The sequence below is a fragment of the Sander vitreus genome, chromosome 8 (genome assembly GCF_031162955.1).
Source record: "Sander vitreus isolate 19-12246 chromosome 8, sanVit1, whole genome shotgun sequence".
In the NCBI taxonomy this organism is placed as follows: domain Eukaryota; kingdom Metazoa; phylum Chordata; class Actinopteri; order Perciformes; family Percidae; genus Sander; species Sander vitreus.
The window spans coordinates 16,799,959-16,821,717 of NC_135862.1; the positions used below are offsets into that span (position 1 = coordinate 16,799,959).

The 21,759-nt window shown below is 40.2% G+C and overlaps 2 protein-coding genes across 4 annotated transcripts; both read left to right on the top strand.

The window, feature by feature from the left end:
- Positions 1-1,317: 1,317 nt before the first annotated feature.
- Positions 1,318-19,659, top strand: ano5a (anoctamin 5a). Of its 3 annotated transcripts, XM_078257153.1 has the most exons (22): positions 1,318-1,625; positions 4,325-4,392; positions 4,842-4,979; positions 5,308-5,349; positions 8,591-8,698; positions 9,854-9,922; positions 10,313-10,597; positions 10,888-11,007; positions 11,182-11,297; positions 11,390-11,524; positions 11,650-11,755; positions 11,940-12,000; positions 12,255-12,406; positions 13,209-13,283; positions 13,902-14,130; positions 14,299-14,471; positions 14,586-14,683; positions 15,138-15,268; positions 15,650-15,855; positions 15,954-16,153; positions 17,222-17,327; positions 17,551-19,659. In XM_078257153.1, exons 1-22 carry the CDS (start codon positions 1,556-1,558, stop codon positions 17,779-17,781), a joined length of 2,919 nt encoding a protein of 972 aa, XP_078113279.1. In that variant the 5' UTR covers positions 1,318-1,555; the 3' UTR covers positions 17,782-19,659. The 3 variants fall into 3 exon arrangements, with proteins under 3 accessions (XP_078113279.1, XP_078113277.1, XP_078113278.1); XM_078257151.1 differs by lacking the exons at positions 4,842-4,979; positions 5,308-5,349; positions 13,209-13,283 and adding an exon at positions 12,774-12,854; XM_078257152.1 differs by lacking the exons at positions 4,842-4,979; positions 5,308-5,349 and having other exon boundaries at positions 1,319-1,625.
- A 930-nt stretch (positions 19,660-20,589) lies between these two features.
- On the top strand, positions 20,590-21,585 carry LOC144521679 (P2Y purinoceptor 4-like). The gene has a single exon (XM_078256233.1). The coding sequence runs from the start codon at positions 20,590-20,592 to the stop codon at positions 21,583-21,585; it is 996 nt and encodes a 331-aa protein (XP_078112359.1).
- Positions 21,586-21,759: the final 174 nt, after the last annotated feature.

The window sequence follows — 21,759 nt, forward strand, 5'->3', positions numbered from 1 at the left end:
TCGTGAAAATAAGTGGCTGTATTTCTGTACTCTGCCACACCCCGCAGAGGAGGACAACATAATTACACCAGTACAGGACTGTGCAAACCACTTGAAGAGCGACAGAGGGGGCCGCTGCGGTTGCATCTGACCGGAGTGGAAGTACAGGGTAGAGGTGGCTGGGAGGAGCAGGGAAAAGCTGCTGCTAGACCCTTTCCTTAAACGTACAAACGAGGTGAACGACTGGGAAGATAAACTAAACATCACGCTGCTTTAAACAACAAAACTAAACATTAAACTAAACATCCAAGTGATTGCTGAAAGATTCACTGAAGATCACAATCCTGGAAAGGGCTCCTCAGCAAAAGAATTTAAACTGTGATGTTTTATTTTACTGAGGGATTTAGACAGTTAGGCTATATCCTATAATCATGAGGGTTCACTCTCAACAGATCTTTTCTTTTTAATTGTCTGAACATCTTCTCAGGTGGGAGACCGAGATGCTACGTTAGGCCTTTCCAGACAGTTTTCGAAAGGCATGAATGTCGTTGGTCGTGAAGAAGTTCCTGGAAGCTGAGCTCACTCTGGATATTTGAACAAACAAATTTAATTTGAACCTAAGCAAATAAGTGCTCTAAGGGAACATCGTGACACAGCATCAAAATCCCAAACCAGTCTCTTTGTTTAGTCTTTAAATGTAGCCTCATTTGCATAACTCATGCGTAGTTGTGTGATGGCAGACGACTGTCCAACAGACTCTTTAAACCGACATGGTTTCACTTCCCAATGTTTCAACCATCAAGTGACAAAAAAAAATCCTGCTTTAAACAGTGCCACAAAGATAACCCAGAATATGCTACTTGTTTTATTACATTGCCTCTAATTAAATTTAATTAGGTCATCATGAAAGGTGTCAAATCTCAAACGGCTGGTGAGCATGGCAACAACACTCACGAAAAGCAATAATGAACCTCTGGTTTAACTTGAAAACAGACGACCGTTGACCCAGCTATGTTTTATTTTATTTTCTAAGTACTGAGGTGCAAACATTAATGAAGTCATAAAGGAAGTCCATGGGGGAAATTTCAGCCTCTAACTTCTTCGTTAGCTAACACATTAGCTTAATTATTTGCTGTTTTGCATGTAGGCTAGCTAGCTAAGTGTTAGGTTAATATTTAGGTTAATATTTCATATTATTTGGACTATGCATTTGTGTTCGTTTAGTAGCTAACATCTAAAAAAAAAAAGAAAAAAAGAAATTTGAGTACACCCCCCAGGCACATTGGCTTGTGGTGTGGAGCCACTCCTCCCCCCCCCCCACACCTCATACCTCCCTTCATGCTGAAGTGATGTAGCAGTCTGCTGTCAGTGGGGGAAGGAGGGAACACTGGCTAATAGCCTGGTGGACTTAACTAACGTTACGTTAGGCGAGGCGTCTCTGAAGAGGACTACTGCGAAGGAGCTCGGTTCGGAGTTCAAGCGTAGAAAAGCGGTATAGACATCGTCTGGCTGGGGAAATATTGGCGTACATGAGGACCGATAACTAAGCACGGCTTTGGTACACGAGAAACTCAACATGCACCGAATAACGGGGAAAGCGGGAGGGGACAGTTTAATTGAGATGAGCCCAACAGACTCTTTCAATGGTGAGTAACGTTAGGTAAACCCTTCCTGAGCCAGGTCTGCCCTCAGGCTGTGGGGATCCGTAGTTTTCACATTCCAAATGTTGCCATGATTTGTGTTGTGCTTCATTAGAGTTTCCTACTGGGAAATCATTTAAGACTAAACTGAGATTGGTATTCCCCAGTCTGTTAAGAAGAACTTTAAAATATAGGCTAATATTTTCCAGGACTACTAACAAATATTACACTAAAACTAAAACCCTTTAAACATTACTCTATGTGACATTGATATTGGACACAGCTTACACGAACTGAAACGGTCTAACGGCCGTAACAACATAACATAACCATGACATTTCTCAATTGACAACAAAGGTAAACAACACATTTTAAGTTAGAATTGCGTCACTATCTTCCTGGGACAACTTATAAATTACCGTGTTTATGTGCCAGTAACAACCTGTACCACCTTCACGTAATACATAGGACATTTGCAAATTAATGTAAGTAACTTGCTTTTAAACTTTTAAAATGTACCCACCCTGCACATTTCCCCTTTAACACTAACCAGCTCTCTGACTTTCTTTCTATGGGAGCAGCAGTGACTTATAGCCAACCAGCCTCTGACAGCTGGCCTGCTTACTGGAAACACGTTGTCACTTACAGGCGCCCATCGATCTCTGCTTCTGGCTAAATGTAAAATTTGAACAAACGCTTTTTTTTGCCGTTATGGTGTCGCTGAATGGAAGATGATTCACCCTGGATGCCCTTCAGCAACCCTTATCTGTATGAGTCGATGTAATAGTGTTGTGTTTCGTCTGCAGCATAGACAGAATAATATCAAATCACTGCAGGATCATGAACTATAGTGTTACTTTGGTATTGTGTGTTTATGGTGTTGAGATAACAGTGGATGCGGTGTTATCCATTTCGTCAATGCTCACCCTTACAGCAAATATGAATGTCGTTTATCTAGCATTGTCTGTGTGAACTGGCCTGTTAAAGCAGGTGTATGCATATATGTGTGTACCTGAAACTTACAACAATATGACAGACAACCAATGGCTTCATGTCACAGGAAATCAGACAGCCACACCCACTGTGTTATATACAAATATAGCAGTTTGAAGTGAGGTTGGTGAATTTTCGTTAACACCTTAGCTAGACGGCAGTGGTAACACTGAAAAACTACGGACACAAAATGCAATACAACTATACAGATAGGCATAGGCTACTAAAGAGTAGTTCTCATATCTCTTGTTATTTCAATACACCAGCTGTATTTGTTGTTGCTGTTTTATAATGCAGCAGAATGTCCCTTTTATTATCAGTATAGCTGAGTTGTAAAATAAGTTTGTTTGTGTAAATAACAGATGTACATACTGTTTTGAATCTGGAGTCTGTTGGGTGGCTGTGGTAATAAAAGAAAGAGACGGAAGCAACCATGTGGCATTTCCACTGTGGAAAAGATCAGCTGCTCTTTCTTGAACAAAGACTTAACTGTGGAGGCTTCTTAGCTAGGTAGAAAAATACTGTTGGCTTAGCTGAGAGGCTTACACTAAGTGCTCTAATACTGTGTCCAACTGTGCAAAATTATGCTGAGAGGCATTCTAATATGTTGTGAAAGATGTTTTTTTTTGTTTTTTTTAACAAATGACAGCAATCCATCCACCAAAGTCAATATCATAACTGTTTTTAAGGAAGATGAAATAAGAAGTTGGATTTAACGTTGTTGTTAAAACACTGTAAAAGTCTGCCATAAAAGGTTGGCTATGTGTTTTAGCTTTAAATGTGCTGTAACTTGTACTGTACTTGTACATCATATTCTAAATAACAAATAACTAACAATGCATTTCTTAGTTGTTACATTGTTACTGTGAGACATTAGCAATCACTTTAGTCATTTAAGTAAAGCTTAAGTGAAAACCAGTGATTTAGTACAACAATATAAAAAACTAAAGATCTACAGTGGGAAAAGGTTCTGTATTCCAGTACTGGAAAATGTCATTTATTTTATTTTTGAACCACTATACTTATAGCACAATGTTCAAATGCTTGTTTCAGGGCTGTGTAAGCACATTTTCTGTGTTGAGTCCAGACTAATTATAACCTCAGAGAGACCCATCAATTAGGATTTCTATTTAAACACAGAGGCTGAAACCTTCTTCTGCTTTATGTTTTTGGTGATAGTGGTGCCAACAGCACTTGATATTTGTCTTGCTTTTCCATCTGCCCTGCTACTTGTTCATGTAAATTTCTTTGTCATAAGGTTTTAACTGCTTTTGAGAGACAATGAATGACAAGTGAAAGCAGAACTTTAGTATGGTTAAGACATGTTTCTCATACAGGCAGCTTTCATTTTCAATCTCAATTCTCAGTCTCGTTTCCTGCAGTCACTCCTGTAGTGGTAGAATCACAGCACAGCAACATGGCTGTGTGTATTCTTTCACAGTGATCCTGTTAAGTCATGCTGTCTGGCCATTGGGAGCGCTGCCACAAAATGCTGTACAAATATAGACCACAACATTGGCCGTCTGTCATTACTGCCCTCTTAACTGAGGCAGCTTGTTCATATACCTGAAACATTACTGCCACCAACCTGCCTGTCTAAGATTCATTATGCTACTTGTTGTTATTATTATACAATGGATAGAGAATACTGCCCTTATAAACATTGGCAATTCTATTCTTAATCTAGTGTTCCTTATGTTACTGTCTTGCAGACGGTATAAATGGCTACCACCAACATGCCTCGTCCAGCACAGGATCCCTCCAGCAGGGACAGTCACCGGTAAACACAAAACTCACCACATGCTTACACTCACACCTTCATACACACATTTCTGTAAAGCAACTTATTTTGCCTTGATTGTGGACAGTCTGAGAGTTTTATTTTCATACAAATTCCAAATCATAATGTTTTAACATCCCATATCATTATACATGTTTGCAAGTGCCTCAGAATAGTTGGTAAATTCTTGGATGGTTTGAATTTATACCAGCTACCCATTAGTCACACTGATTTTCTTATTGTGAATCCTCCACCAATCAACAGCCAACATGTGGTAGAAGGGTTAATTTGTCTATGTTAGTAGAGCCCATAATTTATAGTCTCAGTTTTGAGATTACATCCATTTTTCCAATCCATCATAATAGTTTACAACCTGTAAATGTCATGAGAGAGTCAGAGATAACCTGTATGCTCCTGTCTATTCTCCCTCTTTCACACTGTACTTAAAGTCCCATTTAACGCCTGATGTGTGTGTAGAGACCTGTGAGTCTCTCAACAACAGCCTGGCCTCGCTGGCCCCCTCTGACCACAGCGACAGTCCACAGTTTGAGGCTGAGACCTTAGAGCGAATCAATGCTTTGACTGGGGTAAGACACCAGTTCGAGGACACAGATGCATGCCGCTGTGTCAGTGTCTGCGTGTTTGTGTCTTGTGTCTCACTTCATCTCCGAACTCAAACCTGTAACTGAGCAAAACCGGACTCTGATCATGGCTGACTTATAACATTCAGTGGTTTTGATGGTTTTATGAGTGTTAAACATAATCTGTAACGATGTGTAAACGTAATGCAAGAGCGGAGTGTCTGACAATTTGATCACCTCTGTCTGTAAGGTTGCTGCTACAGTTTTAGCTGTATGTTGTTGAATTTGTTGTGTTGTTAGGCTTTCTCTCACTGTCCACTTGGTTCCTCCACAGCTGTCGAGAAAGCAGGCACTATTCCTGAAGTTTCGTTCCAGGGTATGGCATGGTAAAACAGGCTTGTGATGTGATGCAACTTTATGCATATGTCTGCCGGCCAGCCTTTATTTCTTTCTTGAGAAATGTCTGTTCAGTGTTGAGTTTCTCCACCGGCACTAAATATTCAGAGAATATAGCTTGGGCATCAGAGTTGAAATCTATACACATGTTTTGGCAGAGAGTTGATGCTGGCTTATGGAGAGCATGTTTTTTTCTGCAGAGATTAATGGAAACATGCTGAGCTATGTGTTGTTGTATCATAAGAGTTCATTAAAAATGGAAAATGCCTTTTCACTTGCTTTGTTCTCACCTGTGATAATCGTCTGCTTCACTGAAGAGAAATCAACAGACTGGTGGTGTTACAGCATAATTAAAACACACTTAAAGCACACTTGCACTCACAAACATAGTGCCTCAAACATGCACTGTATATCGTATTCGTCATTTTATTTGCCTAGCTGTTTTTGTGTGTGTGCATTTCTGTGTGTTCCTGTAATTTAAATGTATACAGTCTATACTGTAATCATGACCCTGCCCTGTGCTCATGACAGGACTGGACTTTGCTGTGGCTAACCATATAATGTACTGTACTGTAGGCTTCTTCTTTTGAAACAGTGTGTAACCCATTTAAATGAGAAGTTGAACCATTACCCTTTTCAACGGCAACTAATCTTTAAGAAAAATAACTTGCAATAAGCTTTTCTAAAATGCTGACTCCAACTAAAGGCTATGATTTAGCCGAGTGGAAGATCACATGAAGGAGTCAAGGAGATTGGAGGCAGCTGCACGTCTATAAATTGCCTCTTTAATGAAGACTGGAAACAAAAGCTGAGTGTATGGTTCTCCTCCCTACAAGAAGTTTCAGTTGCATGAAACTTTTAGGGAGGCTCACTGAACCAGATACAATGTTTTCTGCAAATCTGGGAATCACAGTATTCATTTTTCCTTTTTTAGCTCTGGAGAAAAACACAATCTTCTCTGTGTTTAGTGAAGTCCTCAGGATTGCAATTATGAAATATAGCTACCGTATATTCCAGAGATCTAGAGGCAACCATTTACTACATTTGGCCAACAGTACAGAACTATGTTTAAAAAAAATCCTTCATATTGTTGAAATAATATAGCTAAAAAAAATGAACCCTCACCATTAGCTTTTGTGGCACTAATATCAGTGACAATGTAGCAGCTGTGATATATTTAAGATCAAAGAGGTGACCAGGTCCATTGAAGTTCTGTTCCAAACTTATTTAGCCCCAAAAAAAAAATGCTTTGAAAGTAATATTTTAAAGAAACCCCTCCCTGAAACTAGTAGCCTATTTATCTTAAACCATGTTCTACATTTACTCTTCTTCATTAAGATAAAATACATACACTTGTTTAAACACCCAGTAGTTAGGGGTTAGTTGGTAAATGTATAGCGCTCTGTGGCCTCTAACAGCTTTACTGAGCAGAAGCAAGTCCCAGCAGATGCACTGATTCCATATGTCTGATCTGTAATTACAGCAAATTAGAGAGTTTTTGCAGCGACGTCCCAGTTAAAGAAAGCATCCACCCTGCTATGGTCAAAATGGTCCAATATAGTCTGGGAGGTAATGCAGACCAGTGGTTATCTTAGAATGTATGCATCATTTGGGCTAAGATAACTGTACAAACACGTAGACACAAATTCTTCTTCAAGTTAGTACAGTAGGAATCAGGATGGTAGATCAGCTGTACAGCTAAAGACAGCTGTCTTACCTACAGTATATATAAGTGTCCCATTTGCACTTTATAAATTGTTGTGGTAAGGTGTCCACATTGTTTAATTGATTAGTTTCAAACAGTCAAGTCAGACTGGGGAGATTATGCACACATTGGTTTTCAGCCTTGTCAGAGCAGTTTCTTCATACGGTCAGTTGACTTTTCAGCTGACATTTTACTGGTTATCTGAAATATTAGACAACATGTTTGAGGGACTTTTACTCTCCTGATGGTCTTTGTTGTACAGTACAATGATATCACTTCCCCTGATGCTGTGCTCTTATTACGTTAGCTAGCTAGCTGGCAGTCGCTAAGCTATCACTGTGCTGATGTCATGTCTAGGAGACTCCTTAGTATCCCTTCTCCTGTCTCTCTCCCTCACTCTTTTTCTTCTGAGCAATGAGGGCTTGTTCTGGGAGGTGAGTGGACTGGATGGAGCTCCTGTGACTGGGTTATCAGTGGAGTGAGAGTGAGAGTAGCAGTGCTTTTAGGGCTGGATCATACTCCCTGGAGAAGGGCAATTCTTTCAGACAGCCAGCCTTTCCGCTGCTGCATCATAACCATAAAGGGAGTGGGCCATGGAGGTAAAGTGCTCTTCCTTTCCTCCCTACCCCCACAGCGTTGGGCTGATGGACAGGGCTAGCTTTGTCGGAACTACAGTACAGTGTGATGTTGTAGTTTTTGTGATGCTAAATGTTAATACATTCTCTGAATTGTCTTCAGTCCAGTGTAGGAAGCTAATGTAGTGATGACAGAAGTAACTGGTACATGGTTATTTTTAGCTTTCTGAACAGCTGAAGCAGCACTAGCAGCAAGCAGGCATGCCTTCCTTTCCTCCCTTCAAGCATTCCTGTGTAGTTCATTTTTCTTCAGCCCTGTGGCTACTGAAGAGACAGACACTGAAGGGCTGACATTTGTTTGGAATGTCTTTAGCCACCAATACTGGTGTTTTCAGACACTGTGAATTCCAGGATTTACAGAAAAGCAAATAAGCCCCAACAATGTTGGAGTGTGGTGTCAATGAATTTGTAGTCCTTTCCACATATCCTTTGCTATGACATGTAACCTGAGGTTGTGTTTAATGAGTTGACAGAAGACTTGAAATCAAAGCATTCTAAAGCATCCTTCTGGATGTTTTTTCTGTAATACAACAAAGATTTCTTTAAAAGCACATTTTCATCTTCAGTAAATCCTATGGATCCTAGGGGACATGAGCAACATGAAACATCATAACCATAGCAGATTACCTCCATTTAGCATGCTATTTGTGTTTAGAGTGAAAATGTGATAACCAGTATTTTTGTTTTAGACAAGCAGTCAAGTTTGAAGTGGTGTGGTGGTCTTGTTCTTTGGGTTTTGCTGTTAGCCACTGACACATAGTTTGACTGTCTGGTCTGCTGTGGTGAATGCATCTAAAGTGCTGATACTGTACATGTGTGTGTGTGTGTGTGTGTGTGTGTGTGTGTTTAAATGTTGTGACCTTTATTCCATCTCATTATAGGTCGACAAACAAAAACACAGTAAAGACTCTGTGTTCTTCCGTGACGGAGTGCGCAGGATTGATTTTGTCCTGTCCTATGTTGACGATAAAGACGGTGAGAGAAAACAGGTAAGAAACAACTTCTAGGCACTGTATGTTCAATATATTTCCCTAGTTCACTTACTACAAGCATGCTTTTTTAATAACTTATGTTTTGTTTGTTGATGAATGTTTTTTAGTGTTATTGTTGTATTTCCAGAACTAAATATCTGGAAATCTTAAAAGATCACACAAAAGAACAGCAGTGTTATTTCCACTTCTTGATTTAAACAGTGACATCTGTTTCTTACAGGATATCCTCAGAGTTCACAGTGTGTGGCAGCGGCATGCCCCAAATACCACTGATGAAGTTAGATAAACTGTTATTCTCAGATATTGTCAGTAATCCTCTTTAGTAATTTTCTGAAATGGTCACTTCTAGAGATAGACTTACTTACAGACCTTTTTTCTTAGGGAAATAACTTTGAAGAAGTTCTGTACTGTCGCTGGCCAGATGTGTTTTTGTGGCGTGTCTCTTTATCAGCTGTGTGGGGTGCTGAAAGACTTGTGTTTGACTAGTGTTTGACACTGAGCTGTTAGTCTTCACATCTCTGTGTTAGCACTCGGATATGAGGCAGTGTGTCATAGCCGACTCACATTTTACCCACAGCCTTGTTAGTGAGTCAACACTCAGACCTCTGGCATGGTCAGGAACTCGCTAATTTTTTCCACTGTCTGAGGAAGTGCAAACAGGAGGCCAGTTCCTGTGTATTATCTACATGTGTTGTAAAATGTGACAGCTCTAACAAAGAGGTACATTTTTTTATTTGGTATTATTTTGCTGACATAGACAATTCCTTTCTCTGTGCTTATTTCTGTAAACATTAAACCTAATTTCAGGTGCCATAGAAAATACTGTGCTAACTGACACTGCCTTATCCACACTGATTTTAACAGTAGTTCATCATTGTTATACCTGCTGAACTGACTATGACTCCATGTTTACTTTGATTTCACATGTTTTTGACTTGATTTACTTACATTTGCAGTATTTAACATTATTGCAGTTGTATATCATCAGTTGTGTATCATACAACGTGATCCACAGTGTATATCATGCTTTTCACACAAGTTTGTCTGTACTTCATTTTGTTGTACAATAGATTTCGCTGTTGTACAATGGTAGTAAAGGAATATACTGTATATCGAACTAATAAATATACATTGCTTTGTTTTCTTCTAAAGGAGAGGAGGAGGTTGTATGAGGCCAATCTAGTGAATGTTGGCCTGGAGCTGGAGATCGAAGATAAATCGGTAAGAGCGTCCAGTTATTGATTTGATTATGTCTAATGTGAAAGGAAATTAAGTGGCCCACAAAGACATGCATTTATGTATGTGTACATCATACAACATATCTGTGTTGTTGTGTTTTTGCTGTTTTTTAGAATTGTTCTTGTTTTTACAAAGACAAAAAACAATAGAAGTGCTTTTGTGATAAAACTATAAACCAATGTCTTTTTTTAACACAGCAAACTGCCAATTATCTTTATACTATAAAGTCAACTAACCATGAATTTTACATAAAACATTTAAAGGGCACTTTTTAGGTATCTCCTTTCATCACTAAATTAGTTTTTTAGTTTATGAATCAGTAGCGCTACACTCATTATACTGTATCACCTGTCTCACTGTCATTATCATCAGGAGTCAGACGATGGAAAGACCTATTTTGTAAAGATCCACGCTCCATGGGAAGTGTTGGCCACCTACGCAGACGTGCTGAAGATCAAGGTGCCATTCAAGGCCAACGACATCCCAAACAACAGCGAGATGCCCATGAACTGGCTGTCCACCCCCTTTCGTCTGCCTGAGCACATCATGCACCCCGAGCCAGACTTTTTCACAGCTCCCTTCGACAAGAGCAAGGCTGACTTCTTCCTTATCGGTGACAAAGATACGTTCTTCCCCCCATCTAATCGCAACAGGATAGTAAGTATTCTGTGACCTTTCTTATCTTGTTTATGAGCTCCAAATGAAAACATTCTCCTGACATCAAATCTGAATTTGCTATAAGTACTTCAGTATGCTGCAGTTCCGTGTGCAGGCCTATACACAAATCCAGTAGGTTATGTCTCTTGTAAAGAATGAAATATATTATATTACTATATTATTAACTGTTGTGAATACAGAAGCAACTTTATAATAATGTTTTCATCCATACATATTTCAAGCCTCTGAATAACAAAACCCTACGTCCCTATGTTTCTCTTTCTGCCCAGGTCTACTACATCCTGTCCCGGTGTTCATACCTCAGAGATGAATGTGGAGATAGAGACAAGAAGGGGATCAAGAGATTACTCAACAATGGCACCTACACTGCTGCCTTCCCACTGCATGATGTGAGCCTCTTTTGGTGAACTTTTGGCACTTTTTTATAATAAAAAAAAAAGACATGGATGCTTCAATGCAATGTGCACTAATGCTGTTGGAGGCCGTGTTGGATGTTGCATTGCAAGGATGAATAATATTGCATTAACGCTATGCATCTTACTGTGTCTTCTGTGTGAGTGCAGTGTAGATACTGGACAAGATCTAAGGATGCTAACTGTGAAAGTGACAGATACAGTCTCTACAAACACTGGGCCGGATTCTTCTGTTTCTTCAAGGAGCAGCCCCTCAATCTTATAAGGTAAGATTCAAAAACAAAGTAGTCATATCTGATGTGTAGTTACTCAACATTAACTAAAAGAATTTACAGCAATTTTTTTTTTCCTTCAACAGGAAGTATTATGGGGAGAAGATAGGTATTTATTTTGCTTGGCTGGGCTTCTACACTGAGATGCTGTTGTTTGCTGCAATAGTTGGGACAATTTGTTTCATCTACGGATTCCTCACCTACGATGACAACCAGTGGAGGTGATTTTTATCAAGAATTCGAGCCTGTTTCGTTGGTCTTTCAGGTGTCATTGTTTAATTAGATATTATTTTATTACTAATGTCATTGTACTTTTTTGTTGAAAATTACTCTTATTTCACTGCAGTAAAGAAATATGTAGTGAGGAAGTCGGAGGGAATATTGTCATGTGCCCGCTATGTGACAAGAAATGTGGCTACTGGAAACTCAATTCAACATGCAACTCCTCATGGGTGAGACATCCTGGTTTTTGGTCATAATGAATTATGTTCTCTTTACAACATGTGACATTTGAAGGGTGGTTGCAGCTAAATAATATTATAATAAATAACTTAAATAAATAATAATAATAATAAATAAAAATAATAAATCCGTTTTTTATTATCTCACTATTTCTCAAACATGTTCTTCTTTCAGCAATCACACCTGTTTGACAATGTGGCAACGGTGTTTTTTGCCATATTTATGGGGATTTGGGGTGAGTAAAAATCTCTGCTCTCTGCAATTTGTATTTTCTAACCACGTACACCACCTAGTGGGAGCTGATGAATTGTCATTGAAGACCACTGTTACTCTGTATTTAAAGAACCTATTCACCCATATCACAAATGTCATAAACCTTTTGTCTACTGAGGTGCTGAAATCTGCCACTTCTGCCACGACACTGGTATAATAGAGCTGAATGGTGATCAAAGCACTGAAAAATCAAATGTGTGGGTCTATCCGCTGCAGTGACGCTGTTTCTGGAGTTCTGGAAGAGGCGGCAGGCTCGTCTCGAGTATGAGTGGGATCTGGTCGACTTTGAGGAGGAGCAACAGAAGCTGCAGCTTCGGCCAGAGTATGAGGCCATGTGCACCAACCGCAAGCTGAACCGCATCACTCAGGTGTTTGTGTGCTCATGAAATACTAATATGCTCTATAATACTGTTCTAATGTACAACTCTAGGTCGCTGTATCTTACATCAAGTACACATACTGTATGGTAAGGTTAGACAGATTACAGTATATGTTGAATTTATTGAATATACTACACACTAAGCTGGTTGCAGACATTCATTAGGCCAGTTTCTGGACTAAAAAACTCTTATAAAAACTCTTTGATTAAGAACAATATCACTAAAGTAAAATTGACCAAGTGTGTTTTCAGGGAATCAGGAATACGTAGTTGGTAATAGTGACAGACACAGATGTGTGAGATTAACAGAAACACGGTGCTGTAATTTTCCATGACCACATCCCACCCATCTTTAGGAAATGGAGTGGGTTCTTAACAGGACTTCTACAGATATAATGGGGAAGTTATTGCTGTGCTGGGCCACCGTGATGCTCTGGGTAAGGGTGGCACTTAATGTAGAATGCCACATTGGTGAGGAAAAGGTTTTGGTGTGGTGTAGTTTGTGTGGATAGGAGACATTTCTGGAAAGACTCAGAGGCTTAAGTTTCCTTCAGTACCATATTTGTCTGGTGGATCAGTATCTTAAAAGGCTGTCTTCGCTAGAAGTCCGCTAGATGAAAGAATTGGACTCTGACACCTACACACAAAGAGCTGTGATTGGGCGACATTGCTCTGCCTTGCATCTGAGGCCAGTGGTAATTAAAGGAACCTGGCCTTTTAGAGCTGTCTTTTCAGGATATAACAAAGGGTGACTGACTCCTGTGTCCATGCTTTGCTTGCTTATGATGTAGGAAATGGAGCCATACTTACCCGTAACAAGCAAGTGTGCACGCACATGTCTGTCTGGAGCCACTGTCCTGTTATGGGTAAGCATAGTATCTTTGGTAAACTTGATGAATCTAAATGTCTTTCCTCCTCTTAACTGTTCCTCCACTCTGTGTCTTTTTGTCTTTCCCATACTGTTCATCATCATCATCACTAATATCATGTGGCTAGGGCCAGTATATACTGTACTATATATATATAAAACTTCTAAGAAATGGAGTTCTCTCAAATTATTTGGGAGTTGAGACCAAATCAGAACAATTGTTTATCCATGGCGTTCTAAATTAAAAAAATATGGGCAAAATGATGTCATTCTTAGAAATAGGACCCATTTAAGATCAAAGACTTACGGCTTTAAACATACTGGCCCAGGATATCACTGTTGTGGACTCTTTTTAGTAAAAACCTGTAACATATGAATGAGCTAATGGGAAGCCAGATTACGGAATATTTCTTTTCATCGGGAATGTCTGCAAACATCAAGCATGACAGTTACTCCTAACATCTATATTGGCAATCATTCCCCTTGCTTTATTCATATGTCTACATGTGCTTTGGTGTTTGCACTTGCATCGCAATTGGTACGGTGTTCTCACTGTACTTTTGTCTTGTGACATGCAGTTGTCTTTCATGTTGTCTCTGTTGTCTCTATCCTAAAGATCTCATTGATCATTGCCTGCATCATTGGGGTGATAGCGTACCGCCTGGCGGTATACGCAGCCTTTGCCAGCATCATGAAGGACAGTGCCACCAGCAACCTGCAGGTGGTTGGCCCCTACATCACGCCACAGCTGGCTACCTCTGTCACAGCCTCCTGCATCAACTTTGTCATCATCATGATCCTCAACCTCATGTATGAGAGAGTGGCTATTTGGATCACTGACATGGGTGAGGGTCAGGGCGAGAGAGCGAGTCCCATATTATTAGGTTTCTCTGGCTTTATGTATCCATTATTCATTTCATATTGATCCTTGAAATTGTTATCATCCAAAGTGTGTTCCTTTTTTGTTTGATGTATTTAAAGTATATGTTTTATTGTGTTTTACTATTTGGCAGAAATTCCCAAGACCCACCTGGAGTATGAGAACAAACTGACTGTGAAGATGTTCCTCTTCCAGTTTGTCAACTACTACTCCTCCTGCTTCTACGTGGCTTTCTTTAAGGGCAAGTTTGTCGGCTATCCTGGAAATTATGCATATATGTTTGGCAGCAACCTGAGGAATGAAGAGGTACCAGATATAACTACATTACATTGCATAAGATAAGCACTGATAATTCAATTTGAGTCTGAATTTTAGTTAATGTTTGTTTCTTTCCCATCCCTCCTCAATCTCAACATTCAGTGTGACCCTGGTGGCTGTTTGATTGAGTTGACCACCCAGCTGGTGATAGTGATGACTGGTAAACAAGTGTGGGGCAACATCCAGGAGGCTCTGGTCCCGTGAGTACTCCAACTGAACCGACCATTCAAAGCATAATTCCTCTGCAAACAGAAACCTATGCAGTGGGGCTCAGTTTCACACACTCTCTTAACAGGCTTTGCAGCCCAATCACATAACTCATAGATATATCAACCATGGCTGGAGCCTTGTTTTGATATCATTTATCTTTTTCCAAATTTAGTGTTTTTTCACTTTTTTCAATTTTTAGAGTCATCTTTGCTAAGATGATTTTTTTTAATTGTCAGTTAGTTCATTCTGCGAGTTGATTTAGAAAATAATCAAAGTAATGTAATATAATATAGCATTATCTAAACACAAAATCAATAAGATGATGGCATTCAAAGAAAGAGTTCTTTATAGCTATTGTTTACAATTCAATACAGCCTCCAAATGGCTGTTAGAGGGTGAATTATGTTGCCTCAAAGCTCTCTATCGCCCCCTTGTGTCCTTCAGGTGGCTGATGAACTGGTGGGGCAGCAGGAAGGCACGAAGCCACCCAGAGAGTCTGTACAGCCGCTGGGAGCAGGACCACGACCTGCAGGAGTTTGGACAGCTGGGCCTCTTCGACGAGTACCTGGAAATGGGTAAACATTCAGTACACAATCAATCCATTACACAAAGAGGGAGATTTATGGACACACTTGAAAGCTTGGCTGCAGTCAAGAACATTTTAGTGAAGTCCAGTTTCAGTTAAGACCAGGCCAAAAGCAAAACCAAGATAAACATTGGTTATTACCTGTTAAAATACTGCAGCAACGTTGTTGGAATATACACAAACACAGATTTTAAACTATTTGTGATGCTGGGAGAAAATTAAAAGAACTTTTAGTAAAATAACCCAAATTACTGATTTTTAGATAGATAGATAGATAGATAGATAGATAGATAGATAGATAGATGCAGTGTCCACTGACATTCTGCAGATGGTGCTGTTTCCATCCTACTGTCTATCCTCTGTGTCCCAGTGATCCAGTTTGGTTTCATCACACTGTTCGTCGCCTCCTTTCCCCTGGCACCCTTGCTGGCACTTATCAACAACATCATTGAGGTTAGAGTGGATGCATGGAAGCTAACCACTCAGTTCAGACGTCCTGTGGCAGCAAAAGCCCACAGTATCGGAGCCTGGCAGGAAATCCTCAATGGGATGGCCGTACTCTCTGTGGTCACAAATGTGAGTGCTGGACAACAAATGTGTGCTTTGTGTCTGCTCATTATCATCCCAGTTGTACCTCTAGTTTTTCGTACACCGTTTCTTTCCCTGCTCTCTAGGCGTTCATTGTGGCCTTCACCTCTGATATGATACCTCGGCTCGTGTACATGTACACCCAGCCAGACGGTGAGATGAAGATGGAAGGCTACATAAGCAACAGCCTGTCTGTGTTTAATATCTCTGCAATTCCACCGGCCAACAAGCCTGATGACGGGGAGAACCCGTCCTGGTTCAACAGCTCCATCATCACTACCTGCAGGTGTGTGTGTGATTGTAAGGCATGTTTCCACTTCGGTGTTAATATATGACAGTGGTGGAAGACATACTCAGATACTTTACTTAAGTACAAAAAGAGATACCATCATGTAAAAATACTGTTACAAGTTACAAGTTAAAGCCCTCCATTCAAAATTCTACTTGATTAAAGTAAAATGAATTATTAACAGCATTAAAGTATCAAAGGGTACATATTTATTTAGCAGAATCACCCCTTAAATATATTACAATATTATTATTATTATTATTATTATTATTATTATTATTATTGATGATTTAAAATGTAACCAGCATTGTGATGTAGCTAGTTGAGTGAAGCTAGTTCGAACCTTTTTATAACTTTGGGTTTGCTAGTTTAAGGGTTAACCCTGCACACCCATGGCCCACACCCAAAGTATTGTTAAAACTTTATCACTCTTGATAGTTCTCCAACCTTAGCAGGTCTAATGAGCCACAATAGTTAAAAACACCTGTGTGGGTATGCAGGGCCTTTAATCCATAATAATGTATCATTATATATTTTAATATATCATCAAGTCATATGGTTTTTTTTATGTAAAAGCAAAGTAACTGGTGATTTAGAGTAAAACTGGTTTGCCTCTGGTGTTTGCCTCTGAAATATAGTGGCATTTAAGTATAAAGTAAGTAAGTAAAGAACCTCAAAGTTGTACTTAAGTACAGTATTCAAGTACATGTACTTAGTTACTTTTCACCACTGATATATGAAATGTCTGATCATGGTGGTGTGAAATAGTCCAGTGCCTTCTGGACACATTGGTGCAAGATTTAGTTTACATTTTAATTTTTTTTACCTAAGAATTCTAATTTAGTAAAAGCCTCATAAATACAGCTAAACCACTTGACTTAAATCACCATTTAACTACACTACTATTAAAATGATGTGTCGTGAATATTGTATATGTACTTTTTCATAATTGTAATGCATTTCTATAGATAATACCAGAGTAGTTATTACTTCCTTTTCCATTGCACAATGCACAGAAGAACAATATTGATTCAAAGCCTTTATAAACATGTTCCTTCTTTGTAGGTATCGTGATTACCGCTACCCTCCTGGCCACGAGAGACAGTACTCCCACACAATGCAGTTCTGGCACATTCTGGCAGCCAAGCTGGCTTTCATCATTATCATGGAGGTAAAACCCAGCCGAAGTGCTTCTACCAGCACGCCCAACACTTTTTGACCACTTGAACTGGGCCTCACTTTTTTACCATGAGCAGTAGTCGATTGTTACAGTAATAAATTCTACTACACACACATTTTTTCAGATAATACAAATCCATGCTGAGTTTTTTCTGCAGCTCTTCCTGACTCCAGCTTGAAGTAAAACTAACCTGTTGTTCCTTCTTGTTCCACAGCATGTTGTGTTTCTGGTCAAGTTCTTTGTGGCCTGGATGATTCCTGATGTTCCCTCTGAAGTGAAGGCTCGAATAAAGAGAGAGCGCTACCTCGTCCAAGAGTATCTCCATAACTATGAAGTGGAGAAGTTGAAGATCCAACTCAGTCAAAATGGCCATAATGATTGTACCTGCCCGCCCATGATCTATCCATCTCTACCCAAACATGAGATGCTGTCAGAGTGTCTCTAGCCCAGCTAGCTGCTGGTCAATCAGCTGGACATGATGGGAGGACATGGTGATGATATAGATTGCCCTGCTTGTGTATTGTATTATGATACTGACCATCACTTTGCTGTAGTGCCTGTGTTGTTTGTCAACACACACACACACACACACACACACACACACACACACACACACACACACACACACACACACACACACACACAGTTTACTCCATTCACAGCCATCCCTCCTCTTCTGATCGTGAAAGTGCACACAGGTGAAAGACAGTCTCCATGCATGCAGAAACGTGTATTTAAACCTCTTTCTCATATTTATGGCTTTTCACTCTGTGTTGTAATCAAATTGCTGATGATAATCAACATTTGCTGTAAGAAAAGAAAGAGAAAATCGTATACACTGGGTCTAAGCCTGACAACTTGCTCTTATTTTAATAAGACTTATTTAAGTGCCACTATGACTAACCAAAGACTGAATGCCTTACTATATCACAACCTTATCATTGGTTCTATCTGCCATTAGAATAACAATTGATATTTACAAACTGAGGGCTTGCTTATTATAGGTTTTGAGTGTTTCCCTTGTTCATATGTGCAGCTGTATGAAGGGTTCCAGTTTCATATACTGTATGTTTGTGTTCAACTTGGTTGTTTTTTTTATTTTATTTTTTCAGTTACTGCAACAAATGTGAGCATTGTTTATTTGCATTGAGGTCACACCACAGATGTAACACAATTTTACCAAATGATTTCATGTTCATAGGCTGGTCACATTTTTGCTTTAATGTCATAACAGCCCAGCAATTTCTCCAGGCCAAAATCTGACATGTGAATTAGCTTTTTATGAAGACAAATCTGTGCAGCTGTTAGTACTGTGAGTAAGGGCAGATTTTGTCCTGCAATGGCCAGTTTTGGGCTGCAGCAGCAGCAGCAGCTGGTGCATGTTGACTGTTGACAGTGAGTCCTGTTCCTGGAGATGACAAGCTTTAAGCCCTGAGAGAGTGAAGAGATTCCTTTTTAATGTGCCTCTGTTTACCAACACGTTGGAGCTAATAAAAGCCTGCCCCTACCTACTGAACTATGTTTGCTCCCCTACACAAAGCACATCAGCCTTCGCCCAGTTCTTGTGCTTCTGTTTTCCTCAGCTGTGTCTGTGTAGAGAAGGAAAGAAACACATTTGTTTTATTTTTATTTTGCACAAAGCACTTAAATGAAACATGACTACCAAGACATAAACAGTGTAAATGTTGTCATGACACTATTCATAATTAGTCTTTTGAATCTGTGTTCATTTAAATGGAATAACAGTTGTACTGTAGGTAAGAGGGAGTCTGAATTTAATATTTATATCATGTTTAAATGACAACAAGGAGAAAGTTGTAGCTTTTTGTTTTACAATTATATGAAGGACATTTCATGTTTATTTGGCTGCCTACATAAAATATGTGAGAAGTATCTATTGTGATATTTAAATTTTAGGTAAAATAGCTGGCTGGCTGTGCAACAGACTCAGGCAACTATATCTATGTTTGTTCGAGATGCATGTAGATGTGACTGATCACGTAGCCGAGAGCAATGTTGGATTGATCCAGTTTGCCTTTTGCCTGTTGATGCCTTAATACATCTAATACCTTGTGTTTTTTTATTTTATTCCCTTGTATATCTCTTTTCTTATGTCTTCTTTTTGTTATGCTCTAGTAATATTGTATTGTATACCATTACCATGCTTGGAAAAAAAAGTGAACCTGTTTACTGTATGCTTAAAGTTACAGTACAATTTAATGTTTTCATTCATTTGTTTCTGTAATTTTTGTTATTGTCCTGTATTCAAATGTGTATTGTAAACTAAGACAAATCTCCCAAATAAAGTACCAGTTTAATTTGAGTAATTGTTGGACGTGTTTGGATCAATACTTTTTCATTTCATTTCAAAATGTATTCAACAGGAAAGGATTAAAAAAGTAACATTTAGTTACAGATTAAAAACTGGTTTCCAGCAGGTTCCTGTTCTGCAGAGACATGGAACATAGGACATAGTTACAACACATGAAGACAAAAACACATGTACAGGATATTAGCATGGGTTATACAGATACAGACAACTAAATCAACAATACAGACAGTGCTAGCAAGACTTGGACAATACATGACCAATCAGTGAGTGCAAGTGTAACTGTTGAGAGGTACAGTTTGTATGCCTTTTTGAAATATGTGATGGATGGTAGTGTTCTGATGTGATGGGGAATGTCATTCCAAATTCTGGTGTATGTATGAAAAAAGGATACTGTAGCCCATCGGCTCCTCTGCTGAGGACATGGAAGTTTCTGTCCACATAACAGACGGCCCAAGAGAACACTGATAAGCATTCAGTGTTTGTTCACACTGGTGGGTGTGTTTTACACCAAAATATGTTGGCATGGTTGTTTCACTTGGCACACCGAGAATCCACTTAAACAAAGACATGGACAACACTCAGGTTCAGGTAAGTTGGAAAGTGTGGATAACATTTATGAAAGAACAAATACAGAATTTAAACAGAGTATTGTAATTATGGCAAATGATGGTTATTAAGCTAAGCATGTTTTTTCTATTAGGGCAAATATTGCCCATATTTAATGTTTTGTGTACCGAAGCACAAATGTTGACTATTAAATGAAGCTTTAGATAAGGAAAGAGAGGATACAAACTTTCTTGTAATAGATCTGCATTGTAAACTCCAAGTTGAACCTATGTGCCCATTAACATCCAGTCTTCTGAGGAAGCCTTCTGCGACCTGGACACACATCGAGGTTTACCGGTGGTCCAGCTCTACGTGATGCCGTCCTTCTTCCTGACGGTGCTGATCCTCGGGCTTCCCCTCAACCTGCTCTCCCTCTGGGTTTTCCTCCACCGCCTGCGGCGCTGGACCCGCAGCACGGTGTTCCTCTTCAACCTGACCCTGGCTGACACCTCGTGGCTGCTGGCCTTGCCTTACCTCATCTACTACCACCTGGGCCAGCTGTACTGGAAGCTGGGGCTTCCACTCTGCATGGGCGTGAGGATGTTCTACCACAACTACTTCTACCTCAGCATCTTCTTCGTCACCTGCATCAGTGTGGACCGATACCTGGCCATTGTGCACCCGCTGCGCTCTCTGGTGCTGCTGGGCCGGAGGCAGACCTGCCTGCTGTGTGTGGCGGTATGGGTGGCCACTCTGATGCTCAGCATACCTGTTGCCAATATGACTCTGATCCAGACTTGCCCTGGGAGCAACCGCACCGTCTGTACCCTGTACATACTGCTGAGTGAGACCGGGGAGAGCCTCCCCTTTTCCATTTGTTGTTCCACCATCGGCTTCCTTTTCCCGCTGCTCTCCATCTGCTACTGTGGCCTGCGCAGCGTCAGAGAGCTGCGCCACCGGCCCTGCCGCCCCGACCCGCACAACAAGCAACGGCGGCTCCGGCGGGCGCTGAGCGCAGCGCTAGTTTTCTTTGCTTTGTTTTACCTGCCCTACCACCTGAGCCGCAACGCGGCCATCGTGATGCGGGCAGTCTACCCTGACAGTCCCGCCTCCTGGCAGCCTGCAGACCTGGCCTTCGCCTTGGAGATGTGCATCTGTAGCCTCTTCACCTGCGTGAACCCTCTGTTCAGCTGCTTCATGGGCAGCCAGTTCAAAAAGGAGTTTTACGGCATTTTTGCTGCCATGTTTTCCCAGTGTCCAGGCATGCAGGTGGCGTCAATGATATCTAAGCGGACCAGGATGACGGTGAGGAAAAGGCAGGGGATGTCTACTGTCACACCTGTGTGCGCACTGCCTGCACCTGGATCTTAATGAGCTGAATAAATGTAGGCTAAATCAATAATGTTCTTTGTGCACAATTCAGCTGTATAGAAAACTGTTTGTATGCCCTTTGTTTAATCACCTGTATTCTTTGATTACTGGAATACGATAAATAAACTGTATAACAATGGTTTGCACTTCTCAGTCTCCTTTATCTCATATCAG

Bases quoted from the DNA above. Each gene is read 5' to 3' on its own strand.
- ano5a (XM_078257153.1), top strand. From the start codon at position 1,556: ATGCACCGAATAACGGGGAAAGCGGGAGGGGACAGTTTAATTGAGATG. The intron at 14,472-14,585 runs GTACCAGATATA...CTCAACATTCAG, and splicing joins GCAACCTGAGGAATGAAGAG to TGTGACCCTGGTGGCTGTTT. The intron at 15,269-15,649 runs GTAAACATTCAG...TCTGTGTCCCAG, and splicing joins CGACGAGTACCTGGAAATGG to TGATCCAGTTTGGTTTCATC.
- LOC144521679 (XM_078256233.1), top strand. From the start codon at position 20,590: ATGCCGTCCTTCTTCCTGACGGTGCTGATCCTCGGGCTTCCCCTCAAC.